This window comes from Fusarium keratoplasticum, chromosome 1 (genome assembly GCF_025433545.1).
Source record: "Fusarium keratoplasticum isolate Fu6.1 chromosome 1, whole genome shotgun sequence".
Classification (NCBI taxonomy): Eukaryota; Fungi; Ascomycota; class Sordariomycetes; order Hypocreales; family Nectriaceae; genus Fusarium; species Fusarium keratoplasticum.
Window position 1 is genome coordinate 4652391 of NC_070529.1, and position 24845 is coordinate 4677235.

At 53.7% G+C, this 24845-nt stretch overlaps 10 protein-coding genes and 1 pseudogene across 11 annotated transcripts, besides 1 other annotated feature; 8 read left to right on the forward strand and 3 right to left on the reverse strand.

Moving 5' to 3' along the window:
- Nucleotides 1-815: 815 nt before the first annotated feature.
- NCS57_00138200 (uncharacterized protein) lies at nucleotides 816-2906 on the forward strand (the record flags this gene model as incomplete). Its single annotated transcript, XM_053051448.1, has 4 exons — nucleotides 816-1174; nucleotides 1239-1571; nucleotides 1625-1835; nucleotides 1893-2906. 4 exons carry the CDS (start codon nucleotides 816-818, stop codon nucleotides 2904-2906), a joined length of 1917 nt encoding a protein of 638 aa, XP_052919963.1.
- A 397-nt stretch (nucleotides 2907-3303) lies between these two features.
- NCS57_00138300 (MFS domain-containing protein) lies at nucleotides 3304-3604 on the forward strand (the record flags this gene model as incomplete). The annotated part of the gene is made up of 2 exons (XM_053051449.1): nucleotides 3304-3436; nucleotides 3495-3604. The coding sequence occupies 2 exons, from the start codon at nucleotides 3304-3306 to the stop codon at nucleotides 3602-3604; spliced, it is 243 nt and encodes an 80-aa protein (XP_052919964.1).
- A 1050-nt stretch (nucleotides 3605-4654) lies between these two features.
- On the forward strand, nucleotides 4655-6631 carry NCS57_00138400 (uncharacterized protein; the record flags this gene model as incomplete). Its single annotated transcript, XM_053051450.1, has 4 exons — nucleotides 4655-4995; nucleotides 5057-5317; nucleotides 5369-5555; nucleotides 5606-6631. The coding sequence occupies 4 exons, from the start codon at nucleotides 4655-4657 to the stop codon at nucleotides 6629-6631; spliced, it is 1815 nt and encodes a 604-aa protein (XP_052919965.1).
- Nucleotides 6632-7191: 560 nt separating this feature from the next.
- On the forward strand, nucleotides 7192-7920 carry NCS57_00138500 (B3-4 domain-containing protein; the record flags this gene model as incomplete). Its single annotated transcript, XM_053051451.1, has 1 exon — nucleotides 7192-7920. One exon carries the CDS (start codon nucleotides 7192-7194, stop codon nucleotides 7918-7920), a length of 729 nt encoding a protein of 242 aa, XP_052919966.1.
- A 1434-nt stretch (nucleotides 7921-9354) lies between these two features.
- NCS57_00138600 (uncharacterized protein) lies at nucleotides 9355-9975 on the reverse strand (the record flags this gene model as incomplete). The annotated part of the gene is made up of 1 exon (XM_053051452.1): nucleotides 9355-9975. The coding sequence occupies one exon, from the start codon at nucleotides 9973-9975 to the stop codon at nucleotides 9355-9357; it is 621 nt and encodes a 206-aa protein (XP_052919967.1).
- A 650-nt stretch (nucleotides 9976-10625) lies between these two features.
- NCS57_00138700 (ATP-dependent RNA helicase ROK1) lies at nucleotides 10626-12716 on the forward strand (the record flags this gene model as incomplete). The annotated part of the gene is made up of 1 exon (XM_053051453.1): nucleotides 10626-12716. One exon carries the CDS (start codon nucleotides 10626-10628, stop codon nucleotides 12714-12716), a length of 2091 nt encoding a protein of 696 aa, XP_052919968.1.
- A 2080-nt stretch (nucleotides 12717-14796) lies between these two features.
- NCS57_00138800 (uncharacterized protein) lies at nucleotides 14797-16332 on the forward strand (the record flags this gene model as incomplete). Its single annotated transcript, XM_053051454.1, has 4 exons — nucleotides 14797-15039; nucleotides 15093-15613; nucleotides 15665-15834; nucleotides 15890-16332. The coding sequence occupies 4 exons, from the start codon at nucleotides 14797-14799 to the stop codon at nucleotides 16330-16332; spliced, it is 1377 nt and encodes a 458-aa protein (XP_052919969.1).
- Nucleotides 16333-16754: 422 nt separating this feature from the next.
- Nucleotides 16755-18715, reverse strand: NCS57_00138900 (annotated as a pseudogene). The gene is made up of 2 exons: nucleotides 18139-18715; nucleotides 16755-18085 (listed from the first exon to the last, which is right to left on the reverse strand).
- Nucleotides 16755-18715: a sequence feature.
- A 532-nt stretch (nucleotides 18716-19247) lies between these two features.
- On the forward strand, nucleotides 19248-20740 carry NCS57_00139000 (Actin-related protein, ARP4 class; the record flags this gene model as incomplete). Its single annotated transcript, XM_053051455.1, has 2 exons — nucleotides 19248-19302; nucleotides 19377-20740. 2 exons carry the CDS (start codon nucleotides 19248-19250, stop codon nucleotides 20738-20740), a joined length of 1419 nt encoding a protein of 472 aa, XP_052919970.1.
- Nucleotides 20741-20970: 230 nt separating this feature from the next.
- NCS57_00139100 (UDG domain-containing protein) lies at nucleotides 20971-21951 on the reverse strand (the record flags this gene model as incomplete). Its single annotated transcript, XM_053051456.1, has 1 exon — nucleotides 20971-21951. One exon carries the CDS (start codon nucleotides 21949-21951, stop codon nucleotides 20971-20973), a length of 981 nt encoding a protein of 326 aa, XP_052919971.1.
- A 1225-nt stretch (nucleotides 21952-23176) lies between these two features.
- On the forward strand, nucleotides 23177-24737 carry NCS57_00139200 (uncharacterized protein; the record flags this gene model as incomplete). The annotated part of the gene is made up of 2 exons (XM_053051457.1): nucleotides 23177-24613; nucleotides 24669-24737. 2 exons carry the CDS (start codon nucleotides 23177-23179, stop codon nucleotides 24735-24737), a joined length of 1506 nt encoding a protein of 501 aa, XP_052919972.1.
- Nucleotides 24738-24845: the final 108 nt, after the last annotated feature.

A 24845-nucleotide genomic window follows, 5' to 3' on the forward strand; every position in this document is an offset into this window, starting at 1 on the left:
AAGAGACAAGAGAGATTGTAGAGAGAAAAGAGGAGATATGAGTCTCGGCGAGGGCTGGACGCTCAGCGCGCGGGCACATCATCCAGTAACTCGGAGTTGCCGGACACCACCATCTTCATCAGCGCTTGGACGACTCACCTGGAAGAAGAAAAGATTCTCCTTGCATTTGCTGAGTGTGTTCAGGATTTTCTCCCACACCTGTGAAATCCTTGCTGGTCATTGCTGCGGCGTGGCAAGGCGAACCACTCTGCTGGAACCAACAAAGGCAAACAATCCACTCCGCCATCACCCCATGAACCATAGCCCGAGGCATGTTTTCAAGGATTCAATGGGATCACAATGCGACAAAGCTCTAAACTCTAAAAGAGTGTGAGGAGAGAAGGCCCATTGAGTCATGTATGCCGCAATTCCTTCACTGCCTTGACTCCGCCATGGCCGGGGTTTCGGGCCAACACCAACACCAACACCCACGCCCCCCATACAACACCCATATACACGCGCAAGGCAGATTTGCCACACCTCCCAGGTGCCGAGGTAGCCTGTACAGCAGCTGAAGGGGGGATCATCGCGTCGACATGAAACCCTGTCACTACTTGGTACACTTCAAGTAATAGACCCCCTGCGTCGGTCTTGACCGCGCGGGATGCATAGCCAGGCACCCTTTCCCTCTGGTAACTCCTTCCTATTGTCCCCAGCCTCTTCTAATTCCATTATTTCTCTTTTACTCGTAGCAGAAGACTCAATTAATTCTCAATTCTTCCCACTCACAGACGTTTACTCCCTAATCCACTCAATAACATCTCTCACTTGACGACATGGAACTCCCCGAGCACGCCAGAAAGGCACGTCGGTCCAGCAGACGACGCAAGATGAGACTTCCCAGAGTTGCAGAGCTCCTCATAGATCTCGGACTTGCCGGTCAGAATCCTTCCCCGGACAGGGCCCTCGTCCGGGAATTCGACGACACTCTCAAGGCTTTCACCGACAAGTTCCTGGCCAAGAAGAACCTCCAGAGGATCGCTCTCACTCAATGGTCTGTCCCGTTCAACCAGGACATCTTTCAGCACCTAGCCACTTCGTTCCTTCACGAGGGTGGACGGGGCTCCTACTTCTGGCCCGACCCGCCTTCTCCTGCGAACAAGAAGGGATACTGTTTCTCTAAAGATCGTAAGAAGTGAGTCTCACTGAGAAGACACTACGGCTTGGTATAGACAGAAGCTAATCTGGACATCATCTAGGATCTGCGATCTCTTGATGCCACTGGCCTTCCGTCGTAACCAGATTTTGATGAACAACCAGAAGCACAGGATCAACCCAGCGTACCCTGTCACCCTGCTTCCCACCACACCCACCACGCCCACCAATGCCGCTCAACAACAGACTGCTCAGCAACAACCAAACAGCCCAGAGACCACAGAATCTCATACCTTGAGATCAAGTCACCTTTCACGGGCCCATGGGACAAGCTTTGAGACCCCCATCGATGTGGATGGGCTGCCAGATCTTGCCTTTGACCCCTTCGATGACCCCTTTAGCGATGACGAGGCCCCCAGAAACCCCAAGTACTTACGGTGAGTTACCTCACCTCCACTGCCTAGCCAGTGCCATGGCTAATGATCGATAGTGACCCTGGATTCCCTTCACCAGAGTTGTCCTTGCCGCCCATGGTACCTCAACCAGCAACAGCAGACGATGAAATTGACGAATACTACCTTGACACGCCCAAACGCGTACCCAAAGAGCGGACACCGACTGTGGCTCCTGAGGAGACAGATGATTTGCCTGCCCAAGACCCATACGACGTCCCCAACAGCCCAGAGACAGTTGCGCCCCTTGTAAGTCATTTTTATGCTAGTCACTATACGTCGATGGATGAGCTAACCAACAAATAGATCAATCAAGGCGAAAAGAGGCCAGCAGAGACCGAGCTTGAGGACCCAGCTCGTCGGACCAAGAGCCCTCGACTAGAACAAGGCAATGCTACCGAGCGCTCTGGCGTTGACGATGATGAACATCCGCCACGCTCCCCTATAGACCAAGTCACACACAACAACACCTCTGATGAAGAGACGAGGCAAGCTCAACTATATGACTATGTCCTCCCTGATAGCCTGGGCCGCATTGATGACCTGCCTGGATCTATGTCTCACCAAGGGAGCCCTGAACTCGGTGAAGATGCCCACAGGGAGGCCCTAGCTCGAAGGTCTGCAGCGATCGACTCCCCCGCCAAAGCACCTCTTGCTCTCATGTCAGATGCGCCAGCTCCAGAGCCAGAGGCAGAAGCTGAGGCATCTCGGAAGCAACCAGAGATGGACCCATTGGAGGATGTTCCCCTTAACGAACCCCCCAAGGCCCAAACCCACCTCAGGGAGGGTACACCTCAAGACAATGTGTCGCCAGCCCGGCCCGAGAGTGATGATGACATTCAAGGCAAGCCTCGAAGCCAGTTTCATTCTGAAGAGCCAGAGCAGTCCGTTCCTGTGGTCAAGGGGAAACAGCAGCCTGAGGCACCTCAAGTCGAGGACGCTTTGACGTATGAGCCGGCCAAGAATACCACGTCCAACCCAGACCCGACCTTTGCCTTTACCGTGTATCAAACCGAGATGCGGCCCGTGATGTGGAACTACTCGGAGGATGTCTTCTTCCAAGGCTCCATGAGAGAGCTGGTTGACGAGCTGCCCATGGAGAACAAGCACTCCCTCAGGGGCCTATGCATCACGCTCATGGGGAAGCGGCCTGAACAGTACCAAGTCTTTCTGTACAACGAGGTCAAGTACAAGAACGTCAAGGAGATCTATCTCACGACTATAAAGCAGGAGATACAAGAGGCTAAGCTGGACGGCTCTCGCCTGGACTATGAGCTTATAATCAGGCCGATAAGGCGATTGGAGAACAAGGATGCTTGAATTGCTTCTAGGACCGCGGTTTGATAGGGAGGGAGTAAATTTGGGACATGTACCTGGACTGTCTGGGGAGATATTTAATACTTGAAGTGCCAAGAGCCTGTTGATGTTTATTTACCTGAGACGTGGAAAGATCCGTGGCTTGTTCGACCGAGCAACTTGGACATGTTCGGCTTCTTGTGCAATTGTGTGCCGCAAGTGATATACCTGGAGGGGCTATTTGTCGTGTAGAACAAGACAATTGCCAAGTCCCCGCAGAACAATCCCATCTTGATGCCCCAGATGGAGTCCGGGCTTCGGTGGAGAGATCTCATCCTAGCGCCTTCGTCCTTACACGGCTGGCTTTGCCGCTGCCTCTACATGTGTGGTAGGAACTGTCATCGGTACCGTTCTTCCGTACATGATCAATGCCGAGGAATGGGATTGGGGTCTCAAGACGGCTAGGCTCTACGTTGGCCTGGGCGCCCCTTTTACTGTCGGAATGTGGTTCTTGATTGCTGAGACCAAGGGCCACGTCAAACTCGCCTTTCCCTGTCATTGTCGCCATCGTGAGACTATGAATTACGCTGACAATAACTCATAGACGATCAGCTGCTGAGCTGGACGAACTCTTTGAGCGAAAGACTAAGCCGTTCCGCTTCCACAAGACTACCATCGTCACCCAGCGTATGGTCCAGATGAATGGAGAGGAGCGTGCTTAAGCAGGGCGGATGATGGATGGACATGGCAAAGAACATCAGCAATTTTGGTGCTGACATTTGTTTCTCGAGGCTCAGTATCTACAAGGAATCGGAACGAGGGCTTCACTAAAGAGCGTTACCTTGTCTGGAGGTGGTTATTGCAAGTTGAACCCTGGACTGGCTATGTAAAGGGGGCTTAATCCCAACCGTCAAGAGGCAAGTTGTTTCCTTTTGACGACGCAAAATGACCAAACAAATTAAAGCTGCTGTATTCTATTCTATTCTCAGGGTTTCCTTAATAGATATCCTGGGATGCAATCCAAATGACTAATCCAGTGAACAGAACTCTGCCCCTTCAAGGGCCGAACTGCCTTGCAGCTCGTGCTAGCAAGGGAGTGTAGGCCGCTTGGCCATCCAAAGACGCCTCACAATACTTTGGAAGCCGTCGGTAAAAAAATTATGTTTCAGGTGTGTGGAATCGTCTGCAATGCCTCGGTCAAGGAGCTGTGGCCGCTGGGCGCTTATTGGGACAGGGCCAACACCATGCGAACTAGAGTCAATCTGAAAATCACTTCAAGTCTATAGCTAAGGAGTAGTTATAGGAAGAGCAATTATCCCAATATCAATATTACAAATTCAAGTAACCTAGGACTTTCCATCATATAACTGATGAGCCTACAAACGGACAAAATAAAAAAAACCCACGTCTTGATCAAAGACTCAGCCATGGCCGGATATCGGGCCAACACCAACAACAGATCAAGGCTCAGCAAGAAGCATCCACAAGGCCTGTTTCTGGCTCGAGCTTTGACAGCAGAGTGAATTCAACTAGGGCATGGTCTAGGCAGACTTTGCCTTGGCTGGCGCCTTGCCTTTTGCCGCTTTCCGCACTCTCGAGAACTGAATAAACGCACCCACCATCTCGCATCTTCTCCCTCCAAGTAACACTATCTCTACTTGTTTCTTGTGTTGCGTCACTCTGCTTGAGCTAATCACGTGGTCGCCGTACCTCTACAGATATCCCACCTGAAGAGTTCATCCTCGACCCCAACTCTGTTGATGACCGCCATCATGGAGACAGATGGTAACGGCAGCAGCCTTCAAAGGGCACCAGGCCTAGAGAGTATCAAGACTAAAAATATACGGACTGTCACAGACCTCCGAGAGATTCTTGGGTTTGGAAGGGGTGAATTCGACCAATCCAGAGCCTTCAAGAAGGCCATCAAGCAGTTCGCCTCTGAGTTTATCGCTGAGGACGGTAACCCTGGGCCTACGTTTACTAGGTGGAGTGACAGCCTTCATAAAAAAGTTTTCTACAACATGGCGAGCCGGTTTCTCGAGAAACACGGGCGTGAGTTTTGGCCCGACAGCCCAATCACCCAGCGCCTTCAGTACGAAAGGGATCATGCACAGTGAGTCAATCAAGAATTGTTCTTCTTTTCAGTATAAGTACTTATATGGCGTCTCTCTTAGACTATTAATCCTACTGGCGCAGCTCTTTTTTCGACAAAACGAGCTACGCCAGCGAAAGACACCCGAAAAGACATCCAAAGAAAGGTCCAGAAAGGCTCCCAATAAGCCGGCCTCTGTGGATACCTGCGAATCAACAACCAGCAGGACTTATCGAGAAGGTTCAACCAGAGAAACGCCCATCGATTTAGACGACTATAATACCTCGAGAGGGAATAGATCTCGTGGCCCTGACAATGATGGTCAGGTTGTTTCGCCCCAGGAGTGAGTGCTTGGTACACAACACTCCCTTAGTTATTTGCTGACTCTTCCAAGTGAATCAAATCAACCCTCCTCTATCTCAAATAGAGTGTCTCAAGCACTGGACGATTCTCCTGAGCGATCGCCCCCTGACGGCTCCAACATGCAACCGAGCCCAGCCCCTCACGCGCAGGCGGAAGATGTGCTGCCCATGGAAGATATACACGACGGATCTAGCGCTCTAGAAGTATCTGCATCTTCTGTGAGTCTCTGGTATTTGCAGGCTTGATCACGGCGCTAACTACCAGTCAGAGCAACACTCATGGAAAACGTCCTGCCCCCCCTCAATTTGAGGGCAACGACAGACAAATAAAGACGCCTAGGCTCAACCAAGAACCCCCAAATGAAACAGAAAACTCTGTAGCTGAATATTCCACGTCTACTCAGCCAGAAGAACTCACCCTAACCTCGGGCAGAGTGTGGCAGCCACTCCATCGCCAAGGCTACATTATGGGGAACGAGTGCCTGGAACGTCTCGAGCCTTACGCGGACAATTCAAAGAAGAAACGCCAAAGAACTCGCGGAGCCTCCGTGAGAGGCACACAGCCGCCGACCTCTGCTCCTGTGGCGGTGATGGCCCTGGAGTCTGTGGAGAACCACCGTGACATCGCCAGCCCTCGACACGATGCCAGTGATGATCCTTTCGATGGCTCTCCTGAAACTTCTGACAGGAGATTCGACTGTAATACTGAGCACGTTGTTCGGCGACGATCGAGAAGTTTTACAATGCGCGTCATGCCGGACCTGGGAGAGGGGAGCCTCCCAGAGCCAGACTTCCAACCAGAAGATGAACCAAACTTTGAGTTGCAAACTTCCCCTGGACGAGAACAAGCCCCATCTCAGGGGCAGGAGCAACTTTGCGTTGAAATGGAGCGACGGCAATCTCATCGAAGCGATTTGGATTCTTCTGTCAATGAGTGTCGAGCCAATATTGAGACTGACAACATCACTGCTTCTACAAACGACTTTAACATCGACTACACCGTGTACAACGATGAAGAGGAGCCAGTGTCAAGCTGGAGCCCACCGAGGTACTTCTTCGCCATGTCCTTTGACGAACTGGTCGAGGCCCTGCCCCTGAAGCGGCCCCGTGGGCTTCGCCTGTGTCTGGAGGGAGCCGTGAAACGCAAAGGTTTTTCGAGGACAGCCTGTGACCAGGAGAGGTTCAAGCTGCACCAGTGGAGATTCGGGGAGATGATGAGAAGCTGGGAGGATGAGATTGCTTCTAAAGGCGGACCGAAGCCTAGTTTCGAGATTATCATTGAACCGCTCAAGTAACACGGGAATTACCCCCCTTGAAGCGGTTGATCTTGGGCACACAATTAGGGTTCTCATTAGTAAATGCCTATCGATCTCTCTTTTTATTCCCTACAGAACATTATTTTGGGAGTAGAGAGAACTATATTCGGGGTAAGGTATAGTTCTCATAAAGCTTTCCTTTACACCTTGTTCATCTTTGACTTGACGAGTAACAAGGCCCTTTCTAGCTGTATTTGCTGTCTTTATGAAGAACAGACTAGTTTGAGCTTCTTCTTATCTTTGTATCTATTGTGTAAAAAATATTTTAACGCATTGATAACATTAAAGTTTTTCTAACCATGTGCTATCAGTTCTGCAAGTTCTCGAAGGTCGTTGACATAAGGACCGTGTTACGTTAACCAGCCGAGTCTAGCCCGTGTTGATTCACCTCGATCACATAACTCTAGTGTTACGTGTAGAACTGAAAAACAAATTAAAATAACTATCAAGCAAACCCCGCATGCTCGTGCTTTCTTTGTGTTACACTCTTCCCTCGTCTTTCACTATTAGAACACGATAACCTTGGTCACTATATCACCATGAGCGGAACACAGATCGCACAGAGCCTCTTGCAAGCCGCTCGCGTTGCTCCAGAAATCTTCAAGCTGCGACCTGACTACCGCGTCCTCTTGCTAGTTGTGGAAGGCATCCCTCCAGGCCCCAGCGACGCCGCCAGCGAAGCCCTCCTCCAAGAGGCCGAGAAGACGGCCAAGGAGCTTCTGGCTAAGCACCCCGTCACCGAGATCCCTCACATCGCCGCCTGGAGAGCCGCGTACAAGGGCTTCGGAGCCAAGCCGCAAAAGACTCGTAATAGTCTGGAGGCTCTCACACGTCGTGTCGAAGCCGGCCTCCCCCGTGTCAACCGGTTGACCGACATCTACAACGCCATCTCTGTCAAGCATCAGATCCCACTGGGTGGAGAAGATCTCGACAAGTATGATGGATCACCATTCTTGGTGCGGGCGACAGGCACAGAAGAGTTTCAAACCTTTTCTGGTGGAGAGCCTCAGTCAGAGCTGGCATCACCCGGGGAGCCCATCTGGCGCGACGATACGGGCATCACCTGCCGTCGCTGGAACTGGAGACAGGGCCCGAGAACTGCGCTGACTGACGACACTAAGCGAGTGTTGTTTATCCTGGATGCGCTGGAGCCTCTTTCGGATGAGGCTCTGCATCAGGCTGCCGATGAGCTTGCTTCGGCGCTCAAGAGTTTGTCCCCTGAAGTGCAAACTGCGCAGCGACTGATTTCGGCTCCTACCGAGTCATGATTGGAGTTGAATTGGAAGAGGGAGAAGAGAGAAAAGAGAAAAGGAACGCATGGTCTTGGCAATGCAAAGAGCTCGACACAGCCTCATATTGTATGCCTTGGCCGAAGGCAGGCTGGCTATTGTGGCGCAGGGCGGCCAGACGAGAGGCCTCATTATGCATTGTACAATAACTCGCTCATGACGAAAGATCTCGATAACTTAAACCTTGCAACTAAAACTAAGATTCGTACTATTTTCTGAGCTTTGCCCAGAATTCTTTTTCCATGACAGAGTTTCTCAACGCCATGTTAGTGGAGCGAGCGCCCGAAAACGACGCCCAAGATGAGTCAACCTTTTCAGCAGGCAGCATGTTTGGGACGCTGCTCACCTTGAGTACATGTCTGCTACTACAACCTAAAGGCAGCTTGATTTTCAAGAAACCATCTAGACTCCTTGGCAGAACCCTGTTCTTTTTCTTACGCCTCGACCCTATCGCGTGCGCCCTCGAAGCGGCGAATGTCTTGCACGCGCTCGTGCTCATACTTCGGAGAGCCATCAGGTCATGCCATGGCAATCCGTACCGGGAGTTTGGCGTGTTTGCCGCCAATCTACAAGCCGGGGCGGCTGGCCTTCTCTTCCTCCATAGCCATACTGCAGTGCGGCAGTGGACTCTCGATCCACAGCTCGACGAGAGGCTCGACGGACAAGCCCCTCAACAGGGTCACGCTGAGATGATCATCGACCTCGTTACTCTGCTCTCAGTTGTGGGCACTGCTGTCAAGCTTATCGCCTCGGTCGTTCCAGGGCATTTCCAGGTCATCTGCTGGTGCTACATAGGGGGTTGGATCGTGGTTCAGCTGGCCGTCATGATATCTCACTGTGGTTCTTCGAAAGAGCAGTTGGATTCAAAAACACTGTTTCAATCAACTGAGTATCTTCGGTAGAAGGTTGATGTTTTGGAATTCAGCCGTGATCGGGGCATAGTAGCACTGATGTTGCTGATGGCACTGCTATCGCTTATCAGCGCTGTCAGCTCTTTCGGTTTTAATGAATACTTAGTCCTGTACTACAGCTTACTGGTGATTCCACTGGTGATTCTTGTGTCTACACAATCACTTGTCGTCACGAAGATGGGTAATTTCACTGCGAAAGAGAAGGGAGGATACCGCGACCTCCGTGCTTCTAGTTGCTCTCCTGGCGACAACCGCCATATTGGTAGTGTATCTTGTGTTGTATGAGGAGGAGGAGACCTTTAAGCCCGAGTTGCTAGATTGGCTGGGATGAAGAGATGCGACACCTGGTTGATGAGTATGATGCGTGAGGACTGGTTGCAGTTGTTGAAGATAGTTATATTCCTTATTGATCCAAACGAGTTCCCTTAAGAAATCCAATCAGCTTGATAAGCCATTACTCCATACACGTAAACGCCTGTAATATCCCGCCAGTTATCCCTCTCTAACTGGCAAACATGCTGCAAAGCTCCCAATCTCCACTCGCAAGCTGCCTCCAGGAGCTTGAGCAGGTAGCTTCGACCGTCTGCATCCCGTACTGACCATTCCCTTGGTCAATCTGGCGGAACAGGGTGACTTTGTAGGCGATGGCGGCCGCCATGAGACCAATCTCTACCACCTGGGGGTCGTGCATCTTGTAGGCGAGCCACTCCTCGCAGTGCTTGATCTCTTCCTCCAGCGGCGGGTCCGACTCGGCGGTGCGCGGCTCCGGGTCGCCAAACAGGAAGCGGTTGGAGATGACGGCGTCCTTGCCAATGTACTTGAGAGCGCTCTTGGGCTTGTCGCACAGGGCGCGCCACAGCAGCGTCTCCATCTCCTTGGCGGCGGCGTGGTTGCGGCCCTTGATGGTGTTGAGCTTCTCATCGTCCGACTCTTCGTCGTCAGAGTGCTCCTTTTGCTTGCCGCCGTTGAAAAAGTCCGAGTTCTCGATGCCCGACGTCAGGCTGCCGCTCTGTCGGGGCACGAGCTCCATGTCGCGGCTGCTGGAGCGTTGGCCGAACTTGCTCTCTTTGCTGTCGAGCCCGTTAGGCGACGGGTCGGTTGTGAGTCCGAGCATGGTAGGCATGATGGTGGTGTTGTTTGAGTGAGTGTGAAGCTATCGTCGATGAAATGAGTTGGGAAGGTTCAAGATCATCGATGCGAATAACAATTCAAGAGGGGCAGCGAGTTTATAAAAGAGCAAACACCTCAAAGCCAAGCTCATACGCATGGCCTTCGTCAGTCCATGATTCTCCGTGTCGAAATCCTGATTGCTGGGCCTCTTGGAGACTGGTGTGACGTCAGTCTTGGATGTAATCCGCCATCAAGTTGGAGAAGTTATGACGGTGATCGACACTAATCGATCATGACCTCAGGCTTTCAGGAAAAGCGGCAATATCATTGGTCAGATGTCTTCTCGAAGCAGGATGTTAAACGTTCCTGGCGCGCCATGAACCATCTTTCAACCGTCGTTGATGTTGATGAACTTGGAGGGTCCCGTTGCTCCAAGTCTAGTGCCCGTTGACTTGTCTCAGCGTCTGTGGCTGGTGATGCAAGCTGTGGCGTAAGAACTCGAGGCTCACCAGCCACACCAGCCCCCACACCCCACTACCCGAAGCTCCCAGTTTGTTCCGTCAAGGGTCCACCAAAATTTCTGTCCCAATTCTTGACATTGGACTTTTCCTTCAACTTGCGCGACTCGACACTCGCCATCACCAAAGGCGTTTCCTAATTGCAATGGATATCCTCAAAGTCCTATCGCGCGGGACCAAAAAGACCACCAAGGTCGGTCTCAGCGGTAACAAGGCCACGCCGAAGCTCCCATCTGCTGGAACAACCACCAACCCTCAACTTTTTCATGATGAGGTCCGCGGACAGAAGCGCAAGCGAACTCGCGACGAACCCAAAGCCGAGGCCCATGACGAGCTGCCAGAAGTAGACTTTTTTGCCCCCAAGGCCGAACCCACCCCCAAACCTCAGCCCGAGACAGAAGAGACCGACCGAGCTCCCAGTCCTGTACGCGCATCACAGCTGCTGAGCGAGGATGAGTGTCGACAGCTGCTACGATCGCACCGGCTAAAAATTACTCTCCTTTCGAAGACCGAGGATCAGTCCAAGGTCAAAAAGCCCAAGAAGAAAAAGAAGAAGGCGGCCGTCGAGGTGAAGAAGGATACCAAGAAGCAGCTCTTCCCACAGCCATTGGACTCGTTTGGCGAGCTCCGCAACGCCTACGGTATCTCTCGCAGGGTTGCCGAGAACCTCGTCTTCCAGGGCTATCGTGTGCCGACCGAAGTTCAGATGGGCAGTCTACCTCTTCTTCTACACCCCGAGGTGGCTTTGAAGGGAGAGGATGGACTGGACGGTGGTGTCGATTTCCTCGCCATCGCCCCTACTGGAAGCGGCAAAACCATCAGCTTCCTCATCCCAACCATCAACAACATCATGCGCAGACGATCAAAGGAGGATCTACACGATATTCATGAACTTGAGGCCGTCATTGTTGCGCCAACTCGAGAGCTGGTGCATCAAATTGTCAGCGAAGGCCAGAAGCTCGCTCACGGGACGGGGCTGAAGATTGTTTCTATGAAGAAGGGCACTCAACTATCAGCTGAACAAGTGAATGTGTCCGAAGATAGTTCTGAGGATGAGGACGACGACGACAAGGAGTCCGAATCCGAGGATGAGAAGGATGCAGACGAAAAGTCAAAGCCAGCCATCAAAGCCGACATCCTGGTCACAACGCCTCTGCTTTTACTCAACTTTCTCACATCCGGCCCCTCGAACACTCACAGAGTCTTACCGACGGTACGAGATCTTGTCTTGGATGAGGCTGATGTCCTCCTCGACCCTCTGTTCCGAGAAGCTATGCTGGCTGTTTGGACAGCGTGCACGAGTCCCGACCTGCGACTTTCATTCTGGTCTGCTACCATGGGTTCTAACATCGAGTCCCTGGTTACTGAGAAGTTAACCTCGAGGGCTCAGGCACTGGGTATCACGCCCAAGCCCCTAGTCAGACTGGTTGTGGGATTGAAGGACACAGCTGTGCCAAACATCACGCACAAGCTCACATACACGGCGACGGAACAGGGTAAACTGCTTGCTCTACGCCAGCTACTGCACCCCACGTCGAGCATTGACTCGGGTCCTCCCCTTCGGCCTCCGTTCCTTGTCTTCACTCAGACCATCGACAGAGCGACTGCGTTACACGAAGAGTTGAAATACGATATTCCTCTCGAGGCTGGCGGCGCCGCGAGAATTGCTGCGCTACACAGTGGCTTGACTGATAAGGCCCGCTCAGCAATCATGCGCAAGTTCCGTGCCGGTGAGATCTGGGTCTTGATCACCACTGACGTTTTGGCGCGTGGTGTTGACTTTGCTGGCGTGAACGGAGTGGTAAACTACGATGTGCCCGGATCTAGCGCCGGCTATGTCCACCGTGCTGGACGAACAGGCCGAGCTGGTCGTGAAGGAGGCGTTGCAGTGACTTTCTACACCAAGGAGGATATCCCCTTCGTCAAGATGGTGGCCAACGTGATTGCAGCAAGCGAGAAGCAAGCTGGCAAGACGGGCGACGAGGCTGGTGTGCAGAAGTGGCTGCTGGACGCCCTGCCCAACGTTGCCAAGGCAGACCGAAAGAAGCTCAAGGAACGGGGAGTGGAAGCACGACGAAGCGGCAACAAGGCCAAGATTACGTCCAAGAGTGGCTACGAGAGGCGCAAGGAGCACAACCGCCAAGGCGCTATCGAAGGGAGCAAGAAGAGGAAGATGCAGGAAAAGGAAGAAGACAGCGGAGATAGTGATGGCGAATGGGGTGGTATCGACGACTGAGTCGAGAAGCGTTGCCATTAGAAGCGAAAACGGATGCAACGCATACAAGCGATGCTCAAGACGCAACAACGCAGCACAGCCTATGGAGAACCCAGACATTGACATAGCAACCGATCTTGGACAAGATATTCTGCTTGCTCTTGATTCGGAAATACAAAATGAAGAACATCTTGGCGCAACGAATCAAGACCAACAAACCAGGCAAACCAATTTCATCTTGACAAGTCTTCATATTGGAGTCGACGGGCTGTCCCCAAACGGGCAAGGGATGTTTTGGAGACTAACGGAGAGTGATGTCGATAGCCTGGGCGGCCATTTGGACATTTCCCGCCATTCTGATGAATGCGCTTGTTCTGTCTTGTCAACCACCGTCGTTGGCGCCATACTTAGCTGACGGGACTAAGCCACGAGACCATCAAGGGTCCGGGGCCGAAACAGGCGGGTCAATGAAGACGCTCAAGCGACTCAGAGGAGACTTGAGCAGACTGTGAAGGTTCCTGAGTTGGGTCCTTGGGCTGCTCCGCAACTAGGGCAAGATCAACAGCCATGGGTCCGTTCATCCCAACCTGAGAACGAATCACAGGATATTCTCTCATGTTTGTCCACCAGAAACGTTGTTGAGAGGCTTTAAATGTCGGCAATTGCAACCATGCGTTGTCACCACTTCCGACAAGGCGGAACAAACTCTGTGGGCGCTCCCGAGTCAAGTGGAACACACGTGGACGCTCATTCCAAACTCTGGTTTTGTTTCTCACAGCCTCAACGCTCTCATTCTTACCGGCTGCATCCGGCGAGTGGTCCTTTGGACCATGGACGCGAGCGACGTGAGGGATTTGGGGCTTGAAGGATCTGAGGGATTCTTCAGACCCGCCAAGAGTAAGCCTACGTGAGAAGCTGTTGGTCTCGTCGCAAACATCTTGCCAGAAACCGGGCATGCGCACAACATGACATGGCGAGAATGCCCTCCCAGCCCCTCTCGAGTAAGCCGTCCCATCGGAAAGGATGCCCAACGCAGGAGGGTTGCCACGTTTCAGCGGCCGGGTCGAGAAAAGTCTGCTCCTGCATTCTTTAGCTCAAGTAAAAGTGTGTGACTGAGAGCGTGTTCCGACGTGTCCTGTCCTGCAACTATGACACCCTTGCGATGCGCCCAGACCGAGGAGAGGTGAAGGAAGGGACGTCAGGGCAGATCCTCATCGACCCAAGACTCTTGAGTGCAATTTGACAAGACGCGGCTGGGCACACGACCAAGGCTCTTGGCCCGAAACCAGAACCAGGCCATAGCCGGTGAGCCAAGGAAGGGCAAGGCAAGGCGCAGCAGCAAGAGACAACAGTCAGCAGTTTTGGGGCTACGCGCCAGAGAGTGGCTCAACTGGCACCGATGATGATGATGTTGATTTTTTTAATTGACCGCCTCGGCCAAGTCATCCAGGGCCCTCGATTGGCCAGAGGTTGACGTTTTGGGAATCCTGAAACAATTGGCTCGCACCCACACCACCGAGCCTAGGCCACGAAGTCGTGATGCTTCATGGGCCCCCCCTGGCCATTCATGCCAGGCACCACAAGATCTGTCACTCGGTGCCTCGCTAGTCCGGGGCCCGAAAAAGCTTGGCAACGACGGCGTCCAACCACATGGCGGCGGCATTCCCAGGGGGGTCACGACCAGACCAGACCAGATGGGATGGTGGTGGTGGACGATGAGGGCAAATGCGCCGAGCCCTTGGCCAGGCCGCTTCAGAGCTCTTTAATCTCTCAGCTCGGTCAGGCTCATGCTTCCGCTTCCTCAAGAAGGGGGGGACGGCCACCCTCCCCGGACTCTTTCTGTTTCCATTCCTTTCAAAGGCCGGGACGAAACATCTTTGTCGCTCTCTCACTTAGCCATCACTCTTTGGCAAGAGACTCACCTCTCACCATCCACTCCTTTGTCTTTGATTCACTCCTTAAGATCGACTGGATCGCTCTTTGGCTTCTATTGTTTCTGTCCCAGCCCTGCGGTTTCGAGAGACTTTGGAAACAAGTCCCACAACGACCAACTGAAACTCCCAACTATACCCACACATATCTGAAGATACAAGTCTGAAAGATGAAGTTTACCACTCCAGTCCTGCTGGCCTCGGCTGGCGTGGCTTCGGCCTTGACGCAGCAGTGCACAGGCAATGCCCTCAACGAGGGCGGCAACTTCTTCTGCGGCGCCGTCAAGCAGATCCTGTATGAAGGCTTTGCCGGCAGCGGAAGTTACAAGGCCGTCACCAGCATGGGAAACAACAAACAGTGTGATACTGAGGATGTCCCCTACAGTGGTCCTCTGGCGCCACTTGACGAGGGTGTAAGTCACTGTATCTACCACCCATAATACCAAGCTAAACTCTCATCCTCCAGCTCTCTGTCCACGTCCGTGGCCCCTTTAACCTCAAGGAGTTTGCCGTCTACCACCTCGGCTCTGACAACAAGAAGCGTGATGTCGCTCCCTCTCCTCATGTCCACGCCCGCCGTCACGGCCACCAACACTTCCACGAGCAGCGCAAGAAGAAGCGTGCCGAGTGGATCACTGCCACCATTGACGGCCAGGTTGTCTCCTGGGAGAATAACTACTTCGGCCCTGCTACACAGGCTGCCCCTGCCCCTGCTGCTGCCGCTCCTACTCAGGCTGCCCCAGAGCCCGCCGCTCCCAAGGCTGAAGCTGAGAAGGAGGTCGCCCCAGCAAAGAACAGCGCCAAGACCTCGATCAAGGCGCCCGCGACCAACGGCGGCAGCCAATCCAAGCCCAAGAAGACCAAGACTACTGCTGCTGCTGGAGGTGCCTGGGCACGTACCTCTTACTACAACGCCGAGCAGCAAGCTGCCGACAACATTGTCTTTCTCGGCAACTATGGTGGTGATGGCTCTGGAGTCTTTGACGAGTGAGTCAAGTGTTGTCTCCTGTGATTATTCAAACTAACCATATCTGCCAGGACTTGGGGCAACTCCCTTTCTTACCTCAACGCTAACGGAAACGGCGGCTCTTCTTCTCCCAAGGTGCTGAAGGATGTCTATATCCCCTCTAACAAGGAGTTTTCCATCTGGACCGCCGAGAAATGCGATGAGAGCTGTGGTTACTCCCGAGCCCCTGATGTGGCTTACAGTATGTTTACATCTCACCCCTTGCTAGAGTACAATCACTAACAACCTTCCCACAGAGGGCTTCTCTGGAGGCAGCAAGATCTTCCTCTTCCACTTTAACATGCCCATGGACGGCGACCGCGGCTTCAACGGCGACATGCCCGCCCTCTGGGCCCTCAACGGCCGCATCCCCCGCACCGGCCAGTACAGCTCCTGCAGCTGCTGGACCACCGGCTGTGGTGAGGCTGATATTTATGAGGTTCTCGCCTCGGGTGACACCAAGTGCAAGTCGACTTTCCACCTTGCCAAGGGCGCCGGCAGCTCTGATTACTTTGACCGCCCTGTCGATAGCTTCATCCGAGTTGCCACCATCTTTGACGAGCGCTCCTCGAGCGTCGCCATCAAGAGGGTCCCTGATGACTTTGACTTTTCCGAGTCGCTGAGCGAGGATGTCGTTGCTGGCTGGCTTGATGGATTTGCTGCTGGCGGAAAGGGCAGCAGCTTGTTCCAGGTGGCCTAGGTGATGGCGTAGAGAAGGGTTGTGTGTTTCATTGCGTGCTGTTTTGACATGATTTTTTGCGTCTATCTTCTTTTGTATATATTACGAGGCTATATGAGCAGACATAAGCAAATACCATGGCAAGGGCCAATCGTCCCTCAATAACAGTCCCAGGTCAAGTCGTGATGATAACAACCAACTCTAATGCTGGGCATCTTAGGAAAGAGCCAGGCGAATGGGGAGAAGTGAGACAGGTATCTCAGCATTGTAGAGGTTGAGCCCATAGCCCTAGCCGTCCTCGCTTCATGATGAGAACATCTATGTTGTTTCTATACAACCACCTTGTCTAAGGTCTAGCTATTGCTACAATACTATACAAATTCCGTCATTCATACATCGTCACCCTTGAGGCATTTCTAAATATGATACAATGGCTTCAGGGCTTACGAGTCCTCCTCGGTCTTCTCCTCGCTAGCGGCAGCGGCCTTTTCAGCGGCCGAGAGTCCAACAACGTTTCTCAAAGTGCCAAAGCTTAGGCAATCGCTGATACGGCTCGCGCCAGAGAAGAGCATCACCATGCGCTCAACACCGCATCCCCAGCCTCCAGTTGGTGGTAGGCCATAGTCGAGAGCCTTGACGAAGCTCTGATCCAAGGGGGCGGCATCTCCGTCCTCGTCCTCAAAAGGCTCATCTAGCGCCTCAAGAGCAGACATCTCACCTTCTTGTGTGTCTGGCGTCTCAATGGCAACGCCACCATCAGCTGTGTTGACGAGGTTTCGGTGATCGAGCAGCTTCTGCTTCTGAGCTTCAGGATCATTCTCCTCCTCGTACATGTTGGCGAGCTCACGACCACCGATGAATAGCTCTGCGCGAGCAGATACTAGCTGAAATGTCTTTGGGCAGAGGAAGCTCTTTGCCAGGGGTGACATGCAGGCCGGGTGGTTCATGATGAGAATGGGCTCCGTGAACGACATTGGCTCCAGGTACTCGGCGGCTAATCGGTCGAGAAGCTTGGACAAAGAAGAGGGCACCTCACCAGGGACGTCGATACCAGCAAGCTTCAGGACCGCTAGCATCTCTGGTAAGGCATCCTTGGAGGAAAGCTTGGGCAGGCGTAGACCAAGAGCTTCTTCCAATGCAGGAACAAACTCAACCCGCTTGAAAGGTCTAGTAAATCGGCTCATATCGATAGGAGGGAGTGATGTGAGCTTTGTAGAGATGAGGTCCTGGCAGTGTTGAGCCAGACTACACAGGATCTCCTCCGTCTCATTGATCAAGTCCTCGAGGTTGCTGTAGGCACTGTAGAACTCACACATGGTGAACTCGGGGTTATGTGTAGCGTCAACGCCCTCATTGCGGAATGCAGGGCCAATCTCAAAGACCCTATCGACGCCTCCAATGACCAGGCGCTTGAGCCACAGCTCGGGAGCGATGCGCAGGGCGAGATCTCTTTCCTTGAACTCAGTAGCCCTGGTGACGAATGGACGGGCAACAGCACCTCCGGCATTCTCAGCCAGGATGGGGGTCTGAAACTCCAAGAACCGCTTAGAGTGGAGGTGGTCACGCATGTGCTTGGTGATCTCTGCTCGGAGTCGCAGCACATCAATCGCCTGACGGTTGACCAGCATATCAACATGACGATCTTGCATCCTTGTCTTGGGGTCGATGAGCTTCTCAGGGATCTGCTCCATCGTGGGAGACAACAACTCAGGCAGAGCCTTGGCCTCGATGGTGAGCTCGCCAGCCTTAGTACGGGTGGGTATGCCAACGACAGCTGCCAGACTGTAAGCATCTGGGGATAAACAGAGTGAACATTTGGGATCCTACATATGTGGTCGCCCACTTCTATCAAATTTCTGAAAAGCGAGAACTTGACCCTCCTCTCCTCCTGGTCTAACAAACACTTTGATCGGTTGATCATGACCTGCAGGCGCTCGAACTCACTCACGATGTCGAGGAAGATGAGGTTCTTCCCGACCACTCGCTTTGATCGAACTCGGCCACAGATGCTGATGTCCTTGGTGTCATCCAGCTCGTTACGGAAGGCCTCGAGAAAGTCTGGCACCGACATGCGCTCGGCACGATGCTCAAGACGCGGGTGGCTTTCGGGGTAGAGGGGGTCCTCGCTCTGTTGCTCCTCCCATAGCTCAGTCCGACGCTGATGCTTGAAGGGCGAAAGTCCCTCGGCACTCTCCTCGGGCCTGATGACAGACTCCTTCTGACGAATGACAGAAGTAGCCAGGCATCTCCCTTGCGCGACACCCTTCAGACTCCATCCAGCCCTCGTCAATGAATCACCATGGCTAAGCACGCGCGGACATCGAGCACTTGCACATGCCGTCTGTGAAAGCGTTTGTATTAAAGGCCGACCGGCCTGGCGAAAGTATCGTACAGACATCATGGCGTCTATCAATTGAGTTAGCATTGCCACTCAATCCCAAAAGTGAGGCAGCAAAAGCGAGGCAATTCGAGGCAAGATCAGGGAATGGCAGGTTGTAATCAACCACAGCAAGCTGTGTCAATCGCAGCGGTTCTGAAGCGATTATGCGAACTCATCATATGCGCAAAGGAGAGAATTGAGGCAAAAAAGGAATTGTTGACTTACAATCATCATGGCAGCATGGAACTCGCGCTCCATGTGTAGAAAAGAGAGAAGCTTTTTCACGATGATCAGCAAGAAATTTAAGAAGGCCAACGCCCCACCGAGGTTAATCCGAGCCGGAAAATTGCCAGCCACAGTTCAGCCTCGACAGAGTGTGGCGCGAAAGCTTAGCTGCTGCCAACCACCCGGCCAAGGCTGAAATTTGTTCCTACGCGACATCCATCCAGTCTGACTTGGCCTGGCGCAACTCCACCAAATTCGCGATACTTTGCGCCGGATCATCCAATTGACCTCCGCCATCACCAGATCGATTTCTTCCTGAACCAAGTTAATCATGGCGCAGCAACCCCTTTCCTCGGCGGTGCAGCCCACCGACATCTATGGAGGAGGTACGCGCAGCTCTAGCTCCCCCATGTCGCGTCCACCCTCCATCAACATCTCCACTAACTTGATCGCCATCTAGATGAGGTTTCTGCTCTCGTCCTTGACCCAGGCTACTGCTACACCCGAGCAGGTTTCGCCGGCGAAGATGTCCCCAAGTCTATCCTGCCCTCGTTTTACGGCCATACCACGAGCGACCCGCCTCGCGACATCTTTGGCGATGAATGCCTCGTCCCCCGCGCCGACTTTGAGGTTCGCAACTACATGAACCGGGATAGCGTTGTGGAAGACTGGGATGTTGCAGCTCGAGTATGGGAGAACATGCTTGTCAAGCGTCTGCAGCCCGAACGACAAACGCCTCCTTCCAAGAACGGTCTCAACGATGACCCCAAGGACCAGGCTCAGGATGGTGAAGGCGATGTCGCCATGGACGACGCAGAGGCCACAGAATCGGTCGAGAAGCCTTTGGGGGAGAACCCTCTTTTGATCACAGAGGCGCCATGGAACACGCCCAAGTCGCGAGAGAAGGCTATCGAGATCATCATGGAGAACTGGGGCTGCCCTGCCTTCTGGCTCAGCCGTACCCCCGTGTTGGCAGCGTTCGCCGCCGGCAAGGCCACCTCACTAGTTATTGATGTGGGCGGCGCCAACACCTCGGTCACTGCGATCCATGATGGCATGGTCCTCAAGCGATCCATCCAGAAGTCGCCCGTCGGTGGTCTCTGGCTCTCATCCCAGATTCGAAACCTCTGGGAGACATCAGAGCCCAAGGTTGATCTGACACCCACCTTCATGATCGAGAACAAGACGCCCGTTGATGCCCTGGCACCCCCTTCGGTTCGACTACGCCACTTCCCCTTCCAGATCAGCGATTCCTTCCGCGCCTACGAAGAGGAGCGGGTATTGACCGAGTTCAAGGAGTCCGTGGTGGAGGTGTGGCGTGGTCCTGGCCGATACAACGTGCCTGGCAACGAGGAGTATGTCAAGACACAGCCTGGCCGTGTCTTTGAGATGCCCGATGGCTACAACCAGATGTGGCGCGAGCAGCGATTCCGAGTAACTGAGGGCATGTGGGATGAGAACGCTGGATATCCTATCCCTGAGGCCGAGCGCCTCACCAAGGCTCAGACGATCCCTGAGCTGATTCGCTCAGCCCTGGCTGCAGTTGACGTCGACCTCCGAGGCAACCTCCTCGCCAACGTTGTTGTCACAGGTAGCACAAGTTTGATCAACGGCTTCAACGACCGTCTGAATAACGAGCTTATGGCCATGTACCCCGGCCTCAAGATCAAGATTCACTCGGCAGGTCTGACGAGCGAGCGCCGCTTCGGTGCCTGGATCGGCGGCAGCATCCTCGCCAGCTTGGGCACGTTCCACCAGATGTGGATTTCGCGCAAGGAGTACGAGGAGAACGGACCCAACGTGGTCGAGAAGCGATGCAAGTAAAGCACCCAGGCCTCCGATGGGCGTCCTTCCGGCGTATGGAGTTGGTGAGAAGATGTACATTTCAGTTGAAATCCGAGAATGGGCCTGGCATGGCAAAAGTTTAGTCTAGACGGGCGGGATTCACATATCGATGATACCTAACCCCTGGCCAGGAATGTGTGAGATGTGATGTTGGTTAATATGGATGTGAAAGAGATATTATGTCCAAAGTGAGAGCAGGAGCTGATTCTTCAAACGGCCGCTTCAGTCTCATCCGTCTTTTCTTCCGTCTTGTCTCCCGCCTTAAGTTCCCTTTCCACCCTCCTCTGCTTAACCCATGATCCAAGTTGTCCCCAAATACGTTCCTTTTCCGCTGGTGACAACGTAGCAGCCAGTCCGCTTGTGCTGCTGGCAACAAATACTTTGGCTCCTTCCCATTCTCCCTTAATGACGCCCATGTTCTCCGTCTCATCTTGCCAGCCATACTTGAAGGCCTTGCCAACAGGCTTACCGTGCCTGACACGCCAGATGCTCTCCCAGATACTCTTGCCGACGACGCAAACAGACTCAGGCCGGTACTTGCGGCACTTTTCGTGAAGAATCTCGACACCCTCATCCATCTCCTGCTTGCTAAGCTCGGCGCCGTTGCGACTTGGGCGGGCCACGATGTTTGTCAGGCCAAGCGAGTACAGCTCCGGCATCTGGCGGTCCTCTGTCGCCTTGCAGGGGCGCGGAGTTACACCACTTGAGAATAGGAGCTTCCAGAAGAGGTTTGACGGGTGGGCATAAGCGTGTCCGGTCCGTGCCGTCTGGATCCCCGGATTCAGGCCGATGAAGAGGACGAGGAGGTTGTCAGCTATGGCGTCAGGGAGACCTGGGAGGTGGGCGTATGTTGATGGGGGCGCGTAGCCAGCGGGTGTGCGTGCCCGCTTCTTCTTCTTCTGAGGCTTGGCTCCATCGTCTTCTTGGTCATCGTTGTTAATCCTCTTGGAAGCAACAGTAGAAGTGGACGAGGCTGAGGCTGAGCTGGCGAATCTTGGCGACCTTCTTCTGTCGCCACTGGTTGAATCCGGTTGGTCTGACTTGAATACGAAGTCGTTGAGCTGCAGGCGTCCTTTGAAAGTTGCCGGTTTAGGAGGCGAGCTGAGAGCTTCCTGTACCTCGTCTTGGACTTTTTCAACAACAGGCTCTTCTTCTACATCGGCCTCCTTGGTGGCCTTGCGCTTAGCCATCTTGTCCGTTGTTGCAAGTGGAGATCAAAAAGTCGATTAATTACGGTTGAGCGAGGATGTAGAATTTCAGCTTGCTGGTGTCTGTAGATATGGGAAATCCCCCTTGACCATATTCGTTTTGCCAAAACACGCCGCGGGAAATGAAGAGGCGTCTGCCTGGTTAGCTTGAGAATAGCTTCCAACTCTCCCACGAACCTACAGAAAGACGGGAAGAGACTGTTCTAGGCCATTCGCCACAGGCAGGTCAGCCTTGGGACCGTCAGCGGCTCCCAGCTATTTTCAGCGCTCGAGAGAGGCCCCGGCAATTGTCAGCCTCCGCCACAGCCACACCGACAAGGGCAGGCTAATACGGTGGGGGCTGTGAGACACTGGAGGGCATGAACGAGCCTGGCCCCTGAATCTATCCGCCCCAAGGGACATGGATGGATACATTGTACGTGGGCCTTGCCTTGACCGACGATACGAGCCGTAGCATCTGCCGGGAGAGTTGTTGTCGAGGTGTTCTCTTTACGTTTCGACGCCTGCAACAGAACCCATTGAAGCTGTCTGACGCTTCACAGCTTACTGGGCTTACGCTCCCAACCTCAAACGCGGTCTTCAATCAGCAACCACCAGGACGGGCGAATAGGAGGTGGCAGCGTAGCGGCATGGGTCGCTATGGCGCCTCTCAGCAAAGGCCGGATGCTTGCATCTTGGGTCTGCTTGGTGCATCAGCATCAGACATGAGGCAGGATCGATGGGCCCCTTGAGCCGCTACTTCCCACCTCTCAATTGGCCAACGCGGACTGTTGGACACGCAGTTGGCGGGGCAGCTGAGAGGGGCATCAGCGTCGGCGGCGGCGCGGCGGCGGGGAAGGAGCTTCACCTACAGTGACGAATGTACCTTCTGCCGGACGAGTAAGGTAAGGTGCAGGTCCAGTTGGCAAATCCCAGTAGAACGTCAAGGAAGGTGCGTGCCAGTAAGAGCCAGGTTGGCTTGTGTAAGGGTCTTTCCGAGATCAGATTCGTATTTATCACCTCCTTCCCTTCCTCTCGAGCTTATTCTTCCTCCATTTTTCTCCCCTCCATACTCCATCAATTCTCATCCTCCACCGTCTTTCGAGCTTCCAGCTTCTTGTCTGTTAGCTCCCAATTGCTCTTCCTTTTTGCTTCATTGCTGTCAAGGTCTTCTTTCCCCTAATTGTCCTCACCGCAACTCTACCAGCCTCTCCCAACATCAGTCGCAATGCAGGCCATCAAGCAGGCTCTTCACATTGGCCAGGGCGCTGATGCCCCTGAGCCTACTCCCGAGGCTCTCAATGAGCTCAAGGAGAAGTACACTCAGGCCGGCCAGGAGCAGGTCTTCACCTTCTACGACTCTCTGTCCTCCGCCGAGCGAGGAACCCTCTACCAGCAGCTCTCCGGCTTCGATCCCGCCCACATCAACGAGATCACCAACCGTGCGCTGAACCCTCCCAAGACCAGCGATAAGCCCGATGTCCTCGAGCCTCTCCCCGAATCCGCCACCGCTAGTATCCTCGACTCCAATGCCGATGACATTAACAAGTGGTATGACTCGGGTCTTGACCTCATCTCCCAGGGTCAGGTTGCCGTCGTCCTCATGGCTGGTGGTCAGGGTACCCGACTTGGCAGTTCTGCTCCCAAGGGCTGTTACGATATTGGCTTGCCTTCCCACAAGTCTCTCTTCCAGATCCAGGGCGAGCGAATTGCCAAGGTTCAGGAGCTTGCCGCCAAGAAGGCTGGCAGTGATGCTGCCGTTGTGCCCTGGTACGTCATGACCAGCGGTCCTACCCGTGGTCCCACCGAGAAGTTCTTCCGCGAGAACAACTTCTTTGGCCTGAGCGAGGACAATGTCAAGATCTTTGAGCAGGGTGTTCTCCCTTGTATCTCCAACGACGGCAAGATCCTCCTCGAGTCCAAGGGCAAGGTCGCCGTTGCCCCCGACGGAAATGGTGGTATCTACCAGGCTCTCGTCGTCTCTGGTGTTCTCGATGACATGCGCAAGCGTGGAATCCAGCACATCCACGCCTACTGTGTCGACAACTGCCTTGTCAAGGTCGCCGACCCCGTCTTCATCGGCTTCTCGGCCTCTCTCGACGTCGACATTGCTACCAAGGTCGTCCGCAAGCGCAATGCCACCGAGTCCGTCGGCCTGATTCTCTCCAAGAACGGCAAGCCCGATGTTGTCGAGTACTCCGAGATTGACCAGGCCACCGCTGAGGAGGCCGACCCTAAGCAGCCTGACGTTCTGCGATTCCGCGCTGCCAACATCGTCAACCACTACTACTCCTTCCGCTTCCTCGACTCCATCCCTGAGTGGGCTCACAAGCTCCCCCACCACATCGCCCGCAAGAAGATCCCCGCTGCCGACCTCGAGAGTGGTGAGACTGTGAAGCCCGAGAAGCCCAACGGCATCAAGCTTGAGCAGTTCGTCTTTGACGTGTTCCCTCTGCTGTCTCTCGATAAGTTTGCCTGCTTCGAAGTCAAGCGTGAGGATGAGTTCTCTCCCCTCAAGAACGCCCCCGGCACTGGCGAGGACGACCCCGACACCAGCAAGCGAGATATCATGACCCAGGGCAAGCGCTGGGTTGAGGCCGCCGGCGCCATTGTTGTTGGCGACAAGGCCGAGGTTGGCGTCGAGGTGTCGCCGCTTATCAGCTACGTGAGTCAAGATCCTTTGACAGGTAACTTGGGAATGCAATGCTAACATTGGATAGGGTGGTGAGGGTCTGGAGAAGGTCTCTGGCACAGAGATTACTGCGCCTGCTGTTCTGGAGCGCGAGTAAGAAGGCAAAACTATAATACCATAACGGCCAAGTTGGATAGCATTATGACGCTGTTATCCTTGCTTGGCCAAGGGGAAGTAGGCTTGATGGAGAAGCCATGCAAAATAA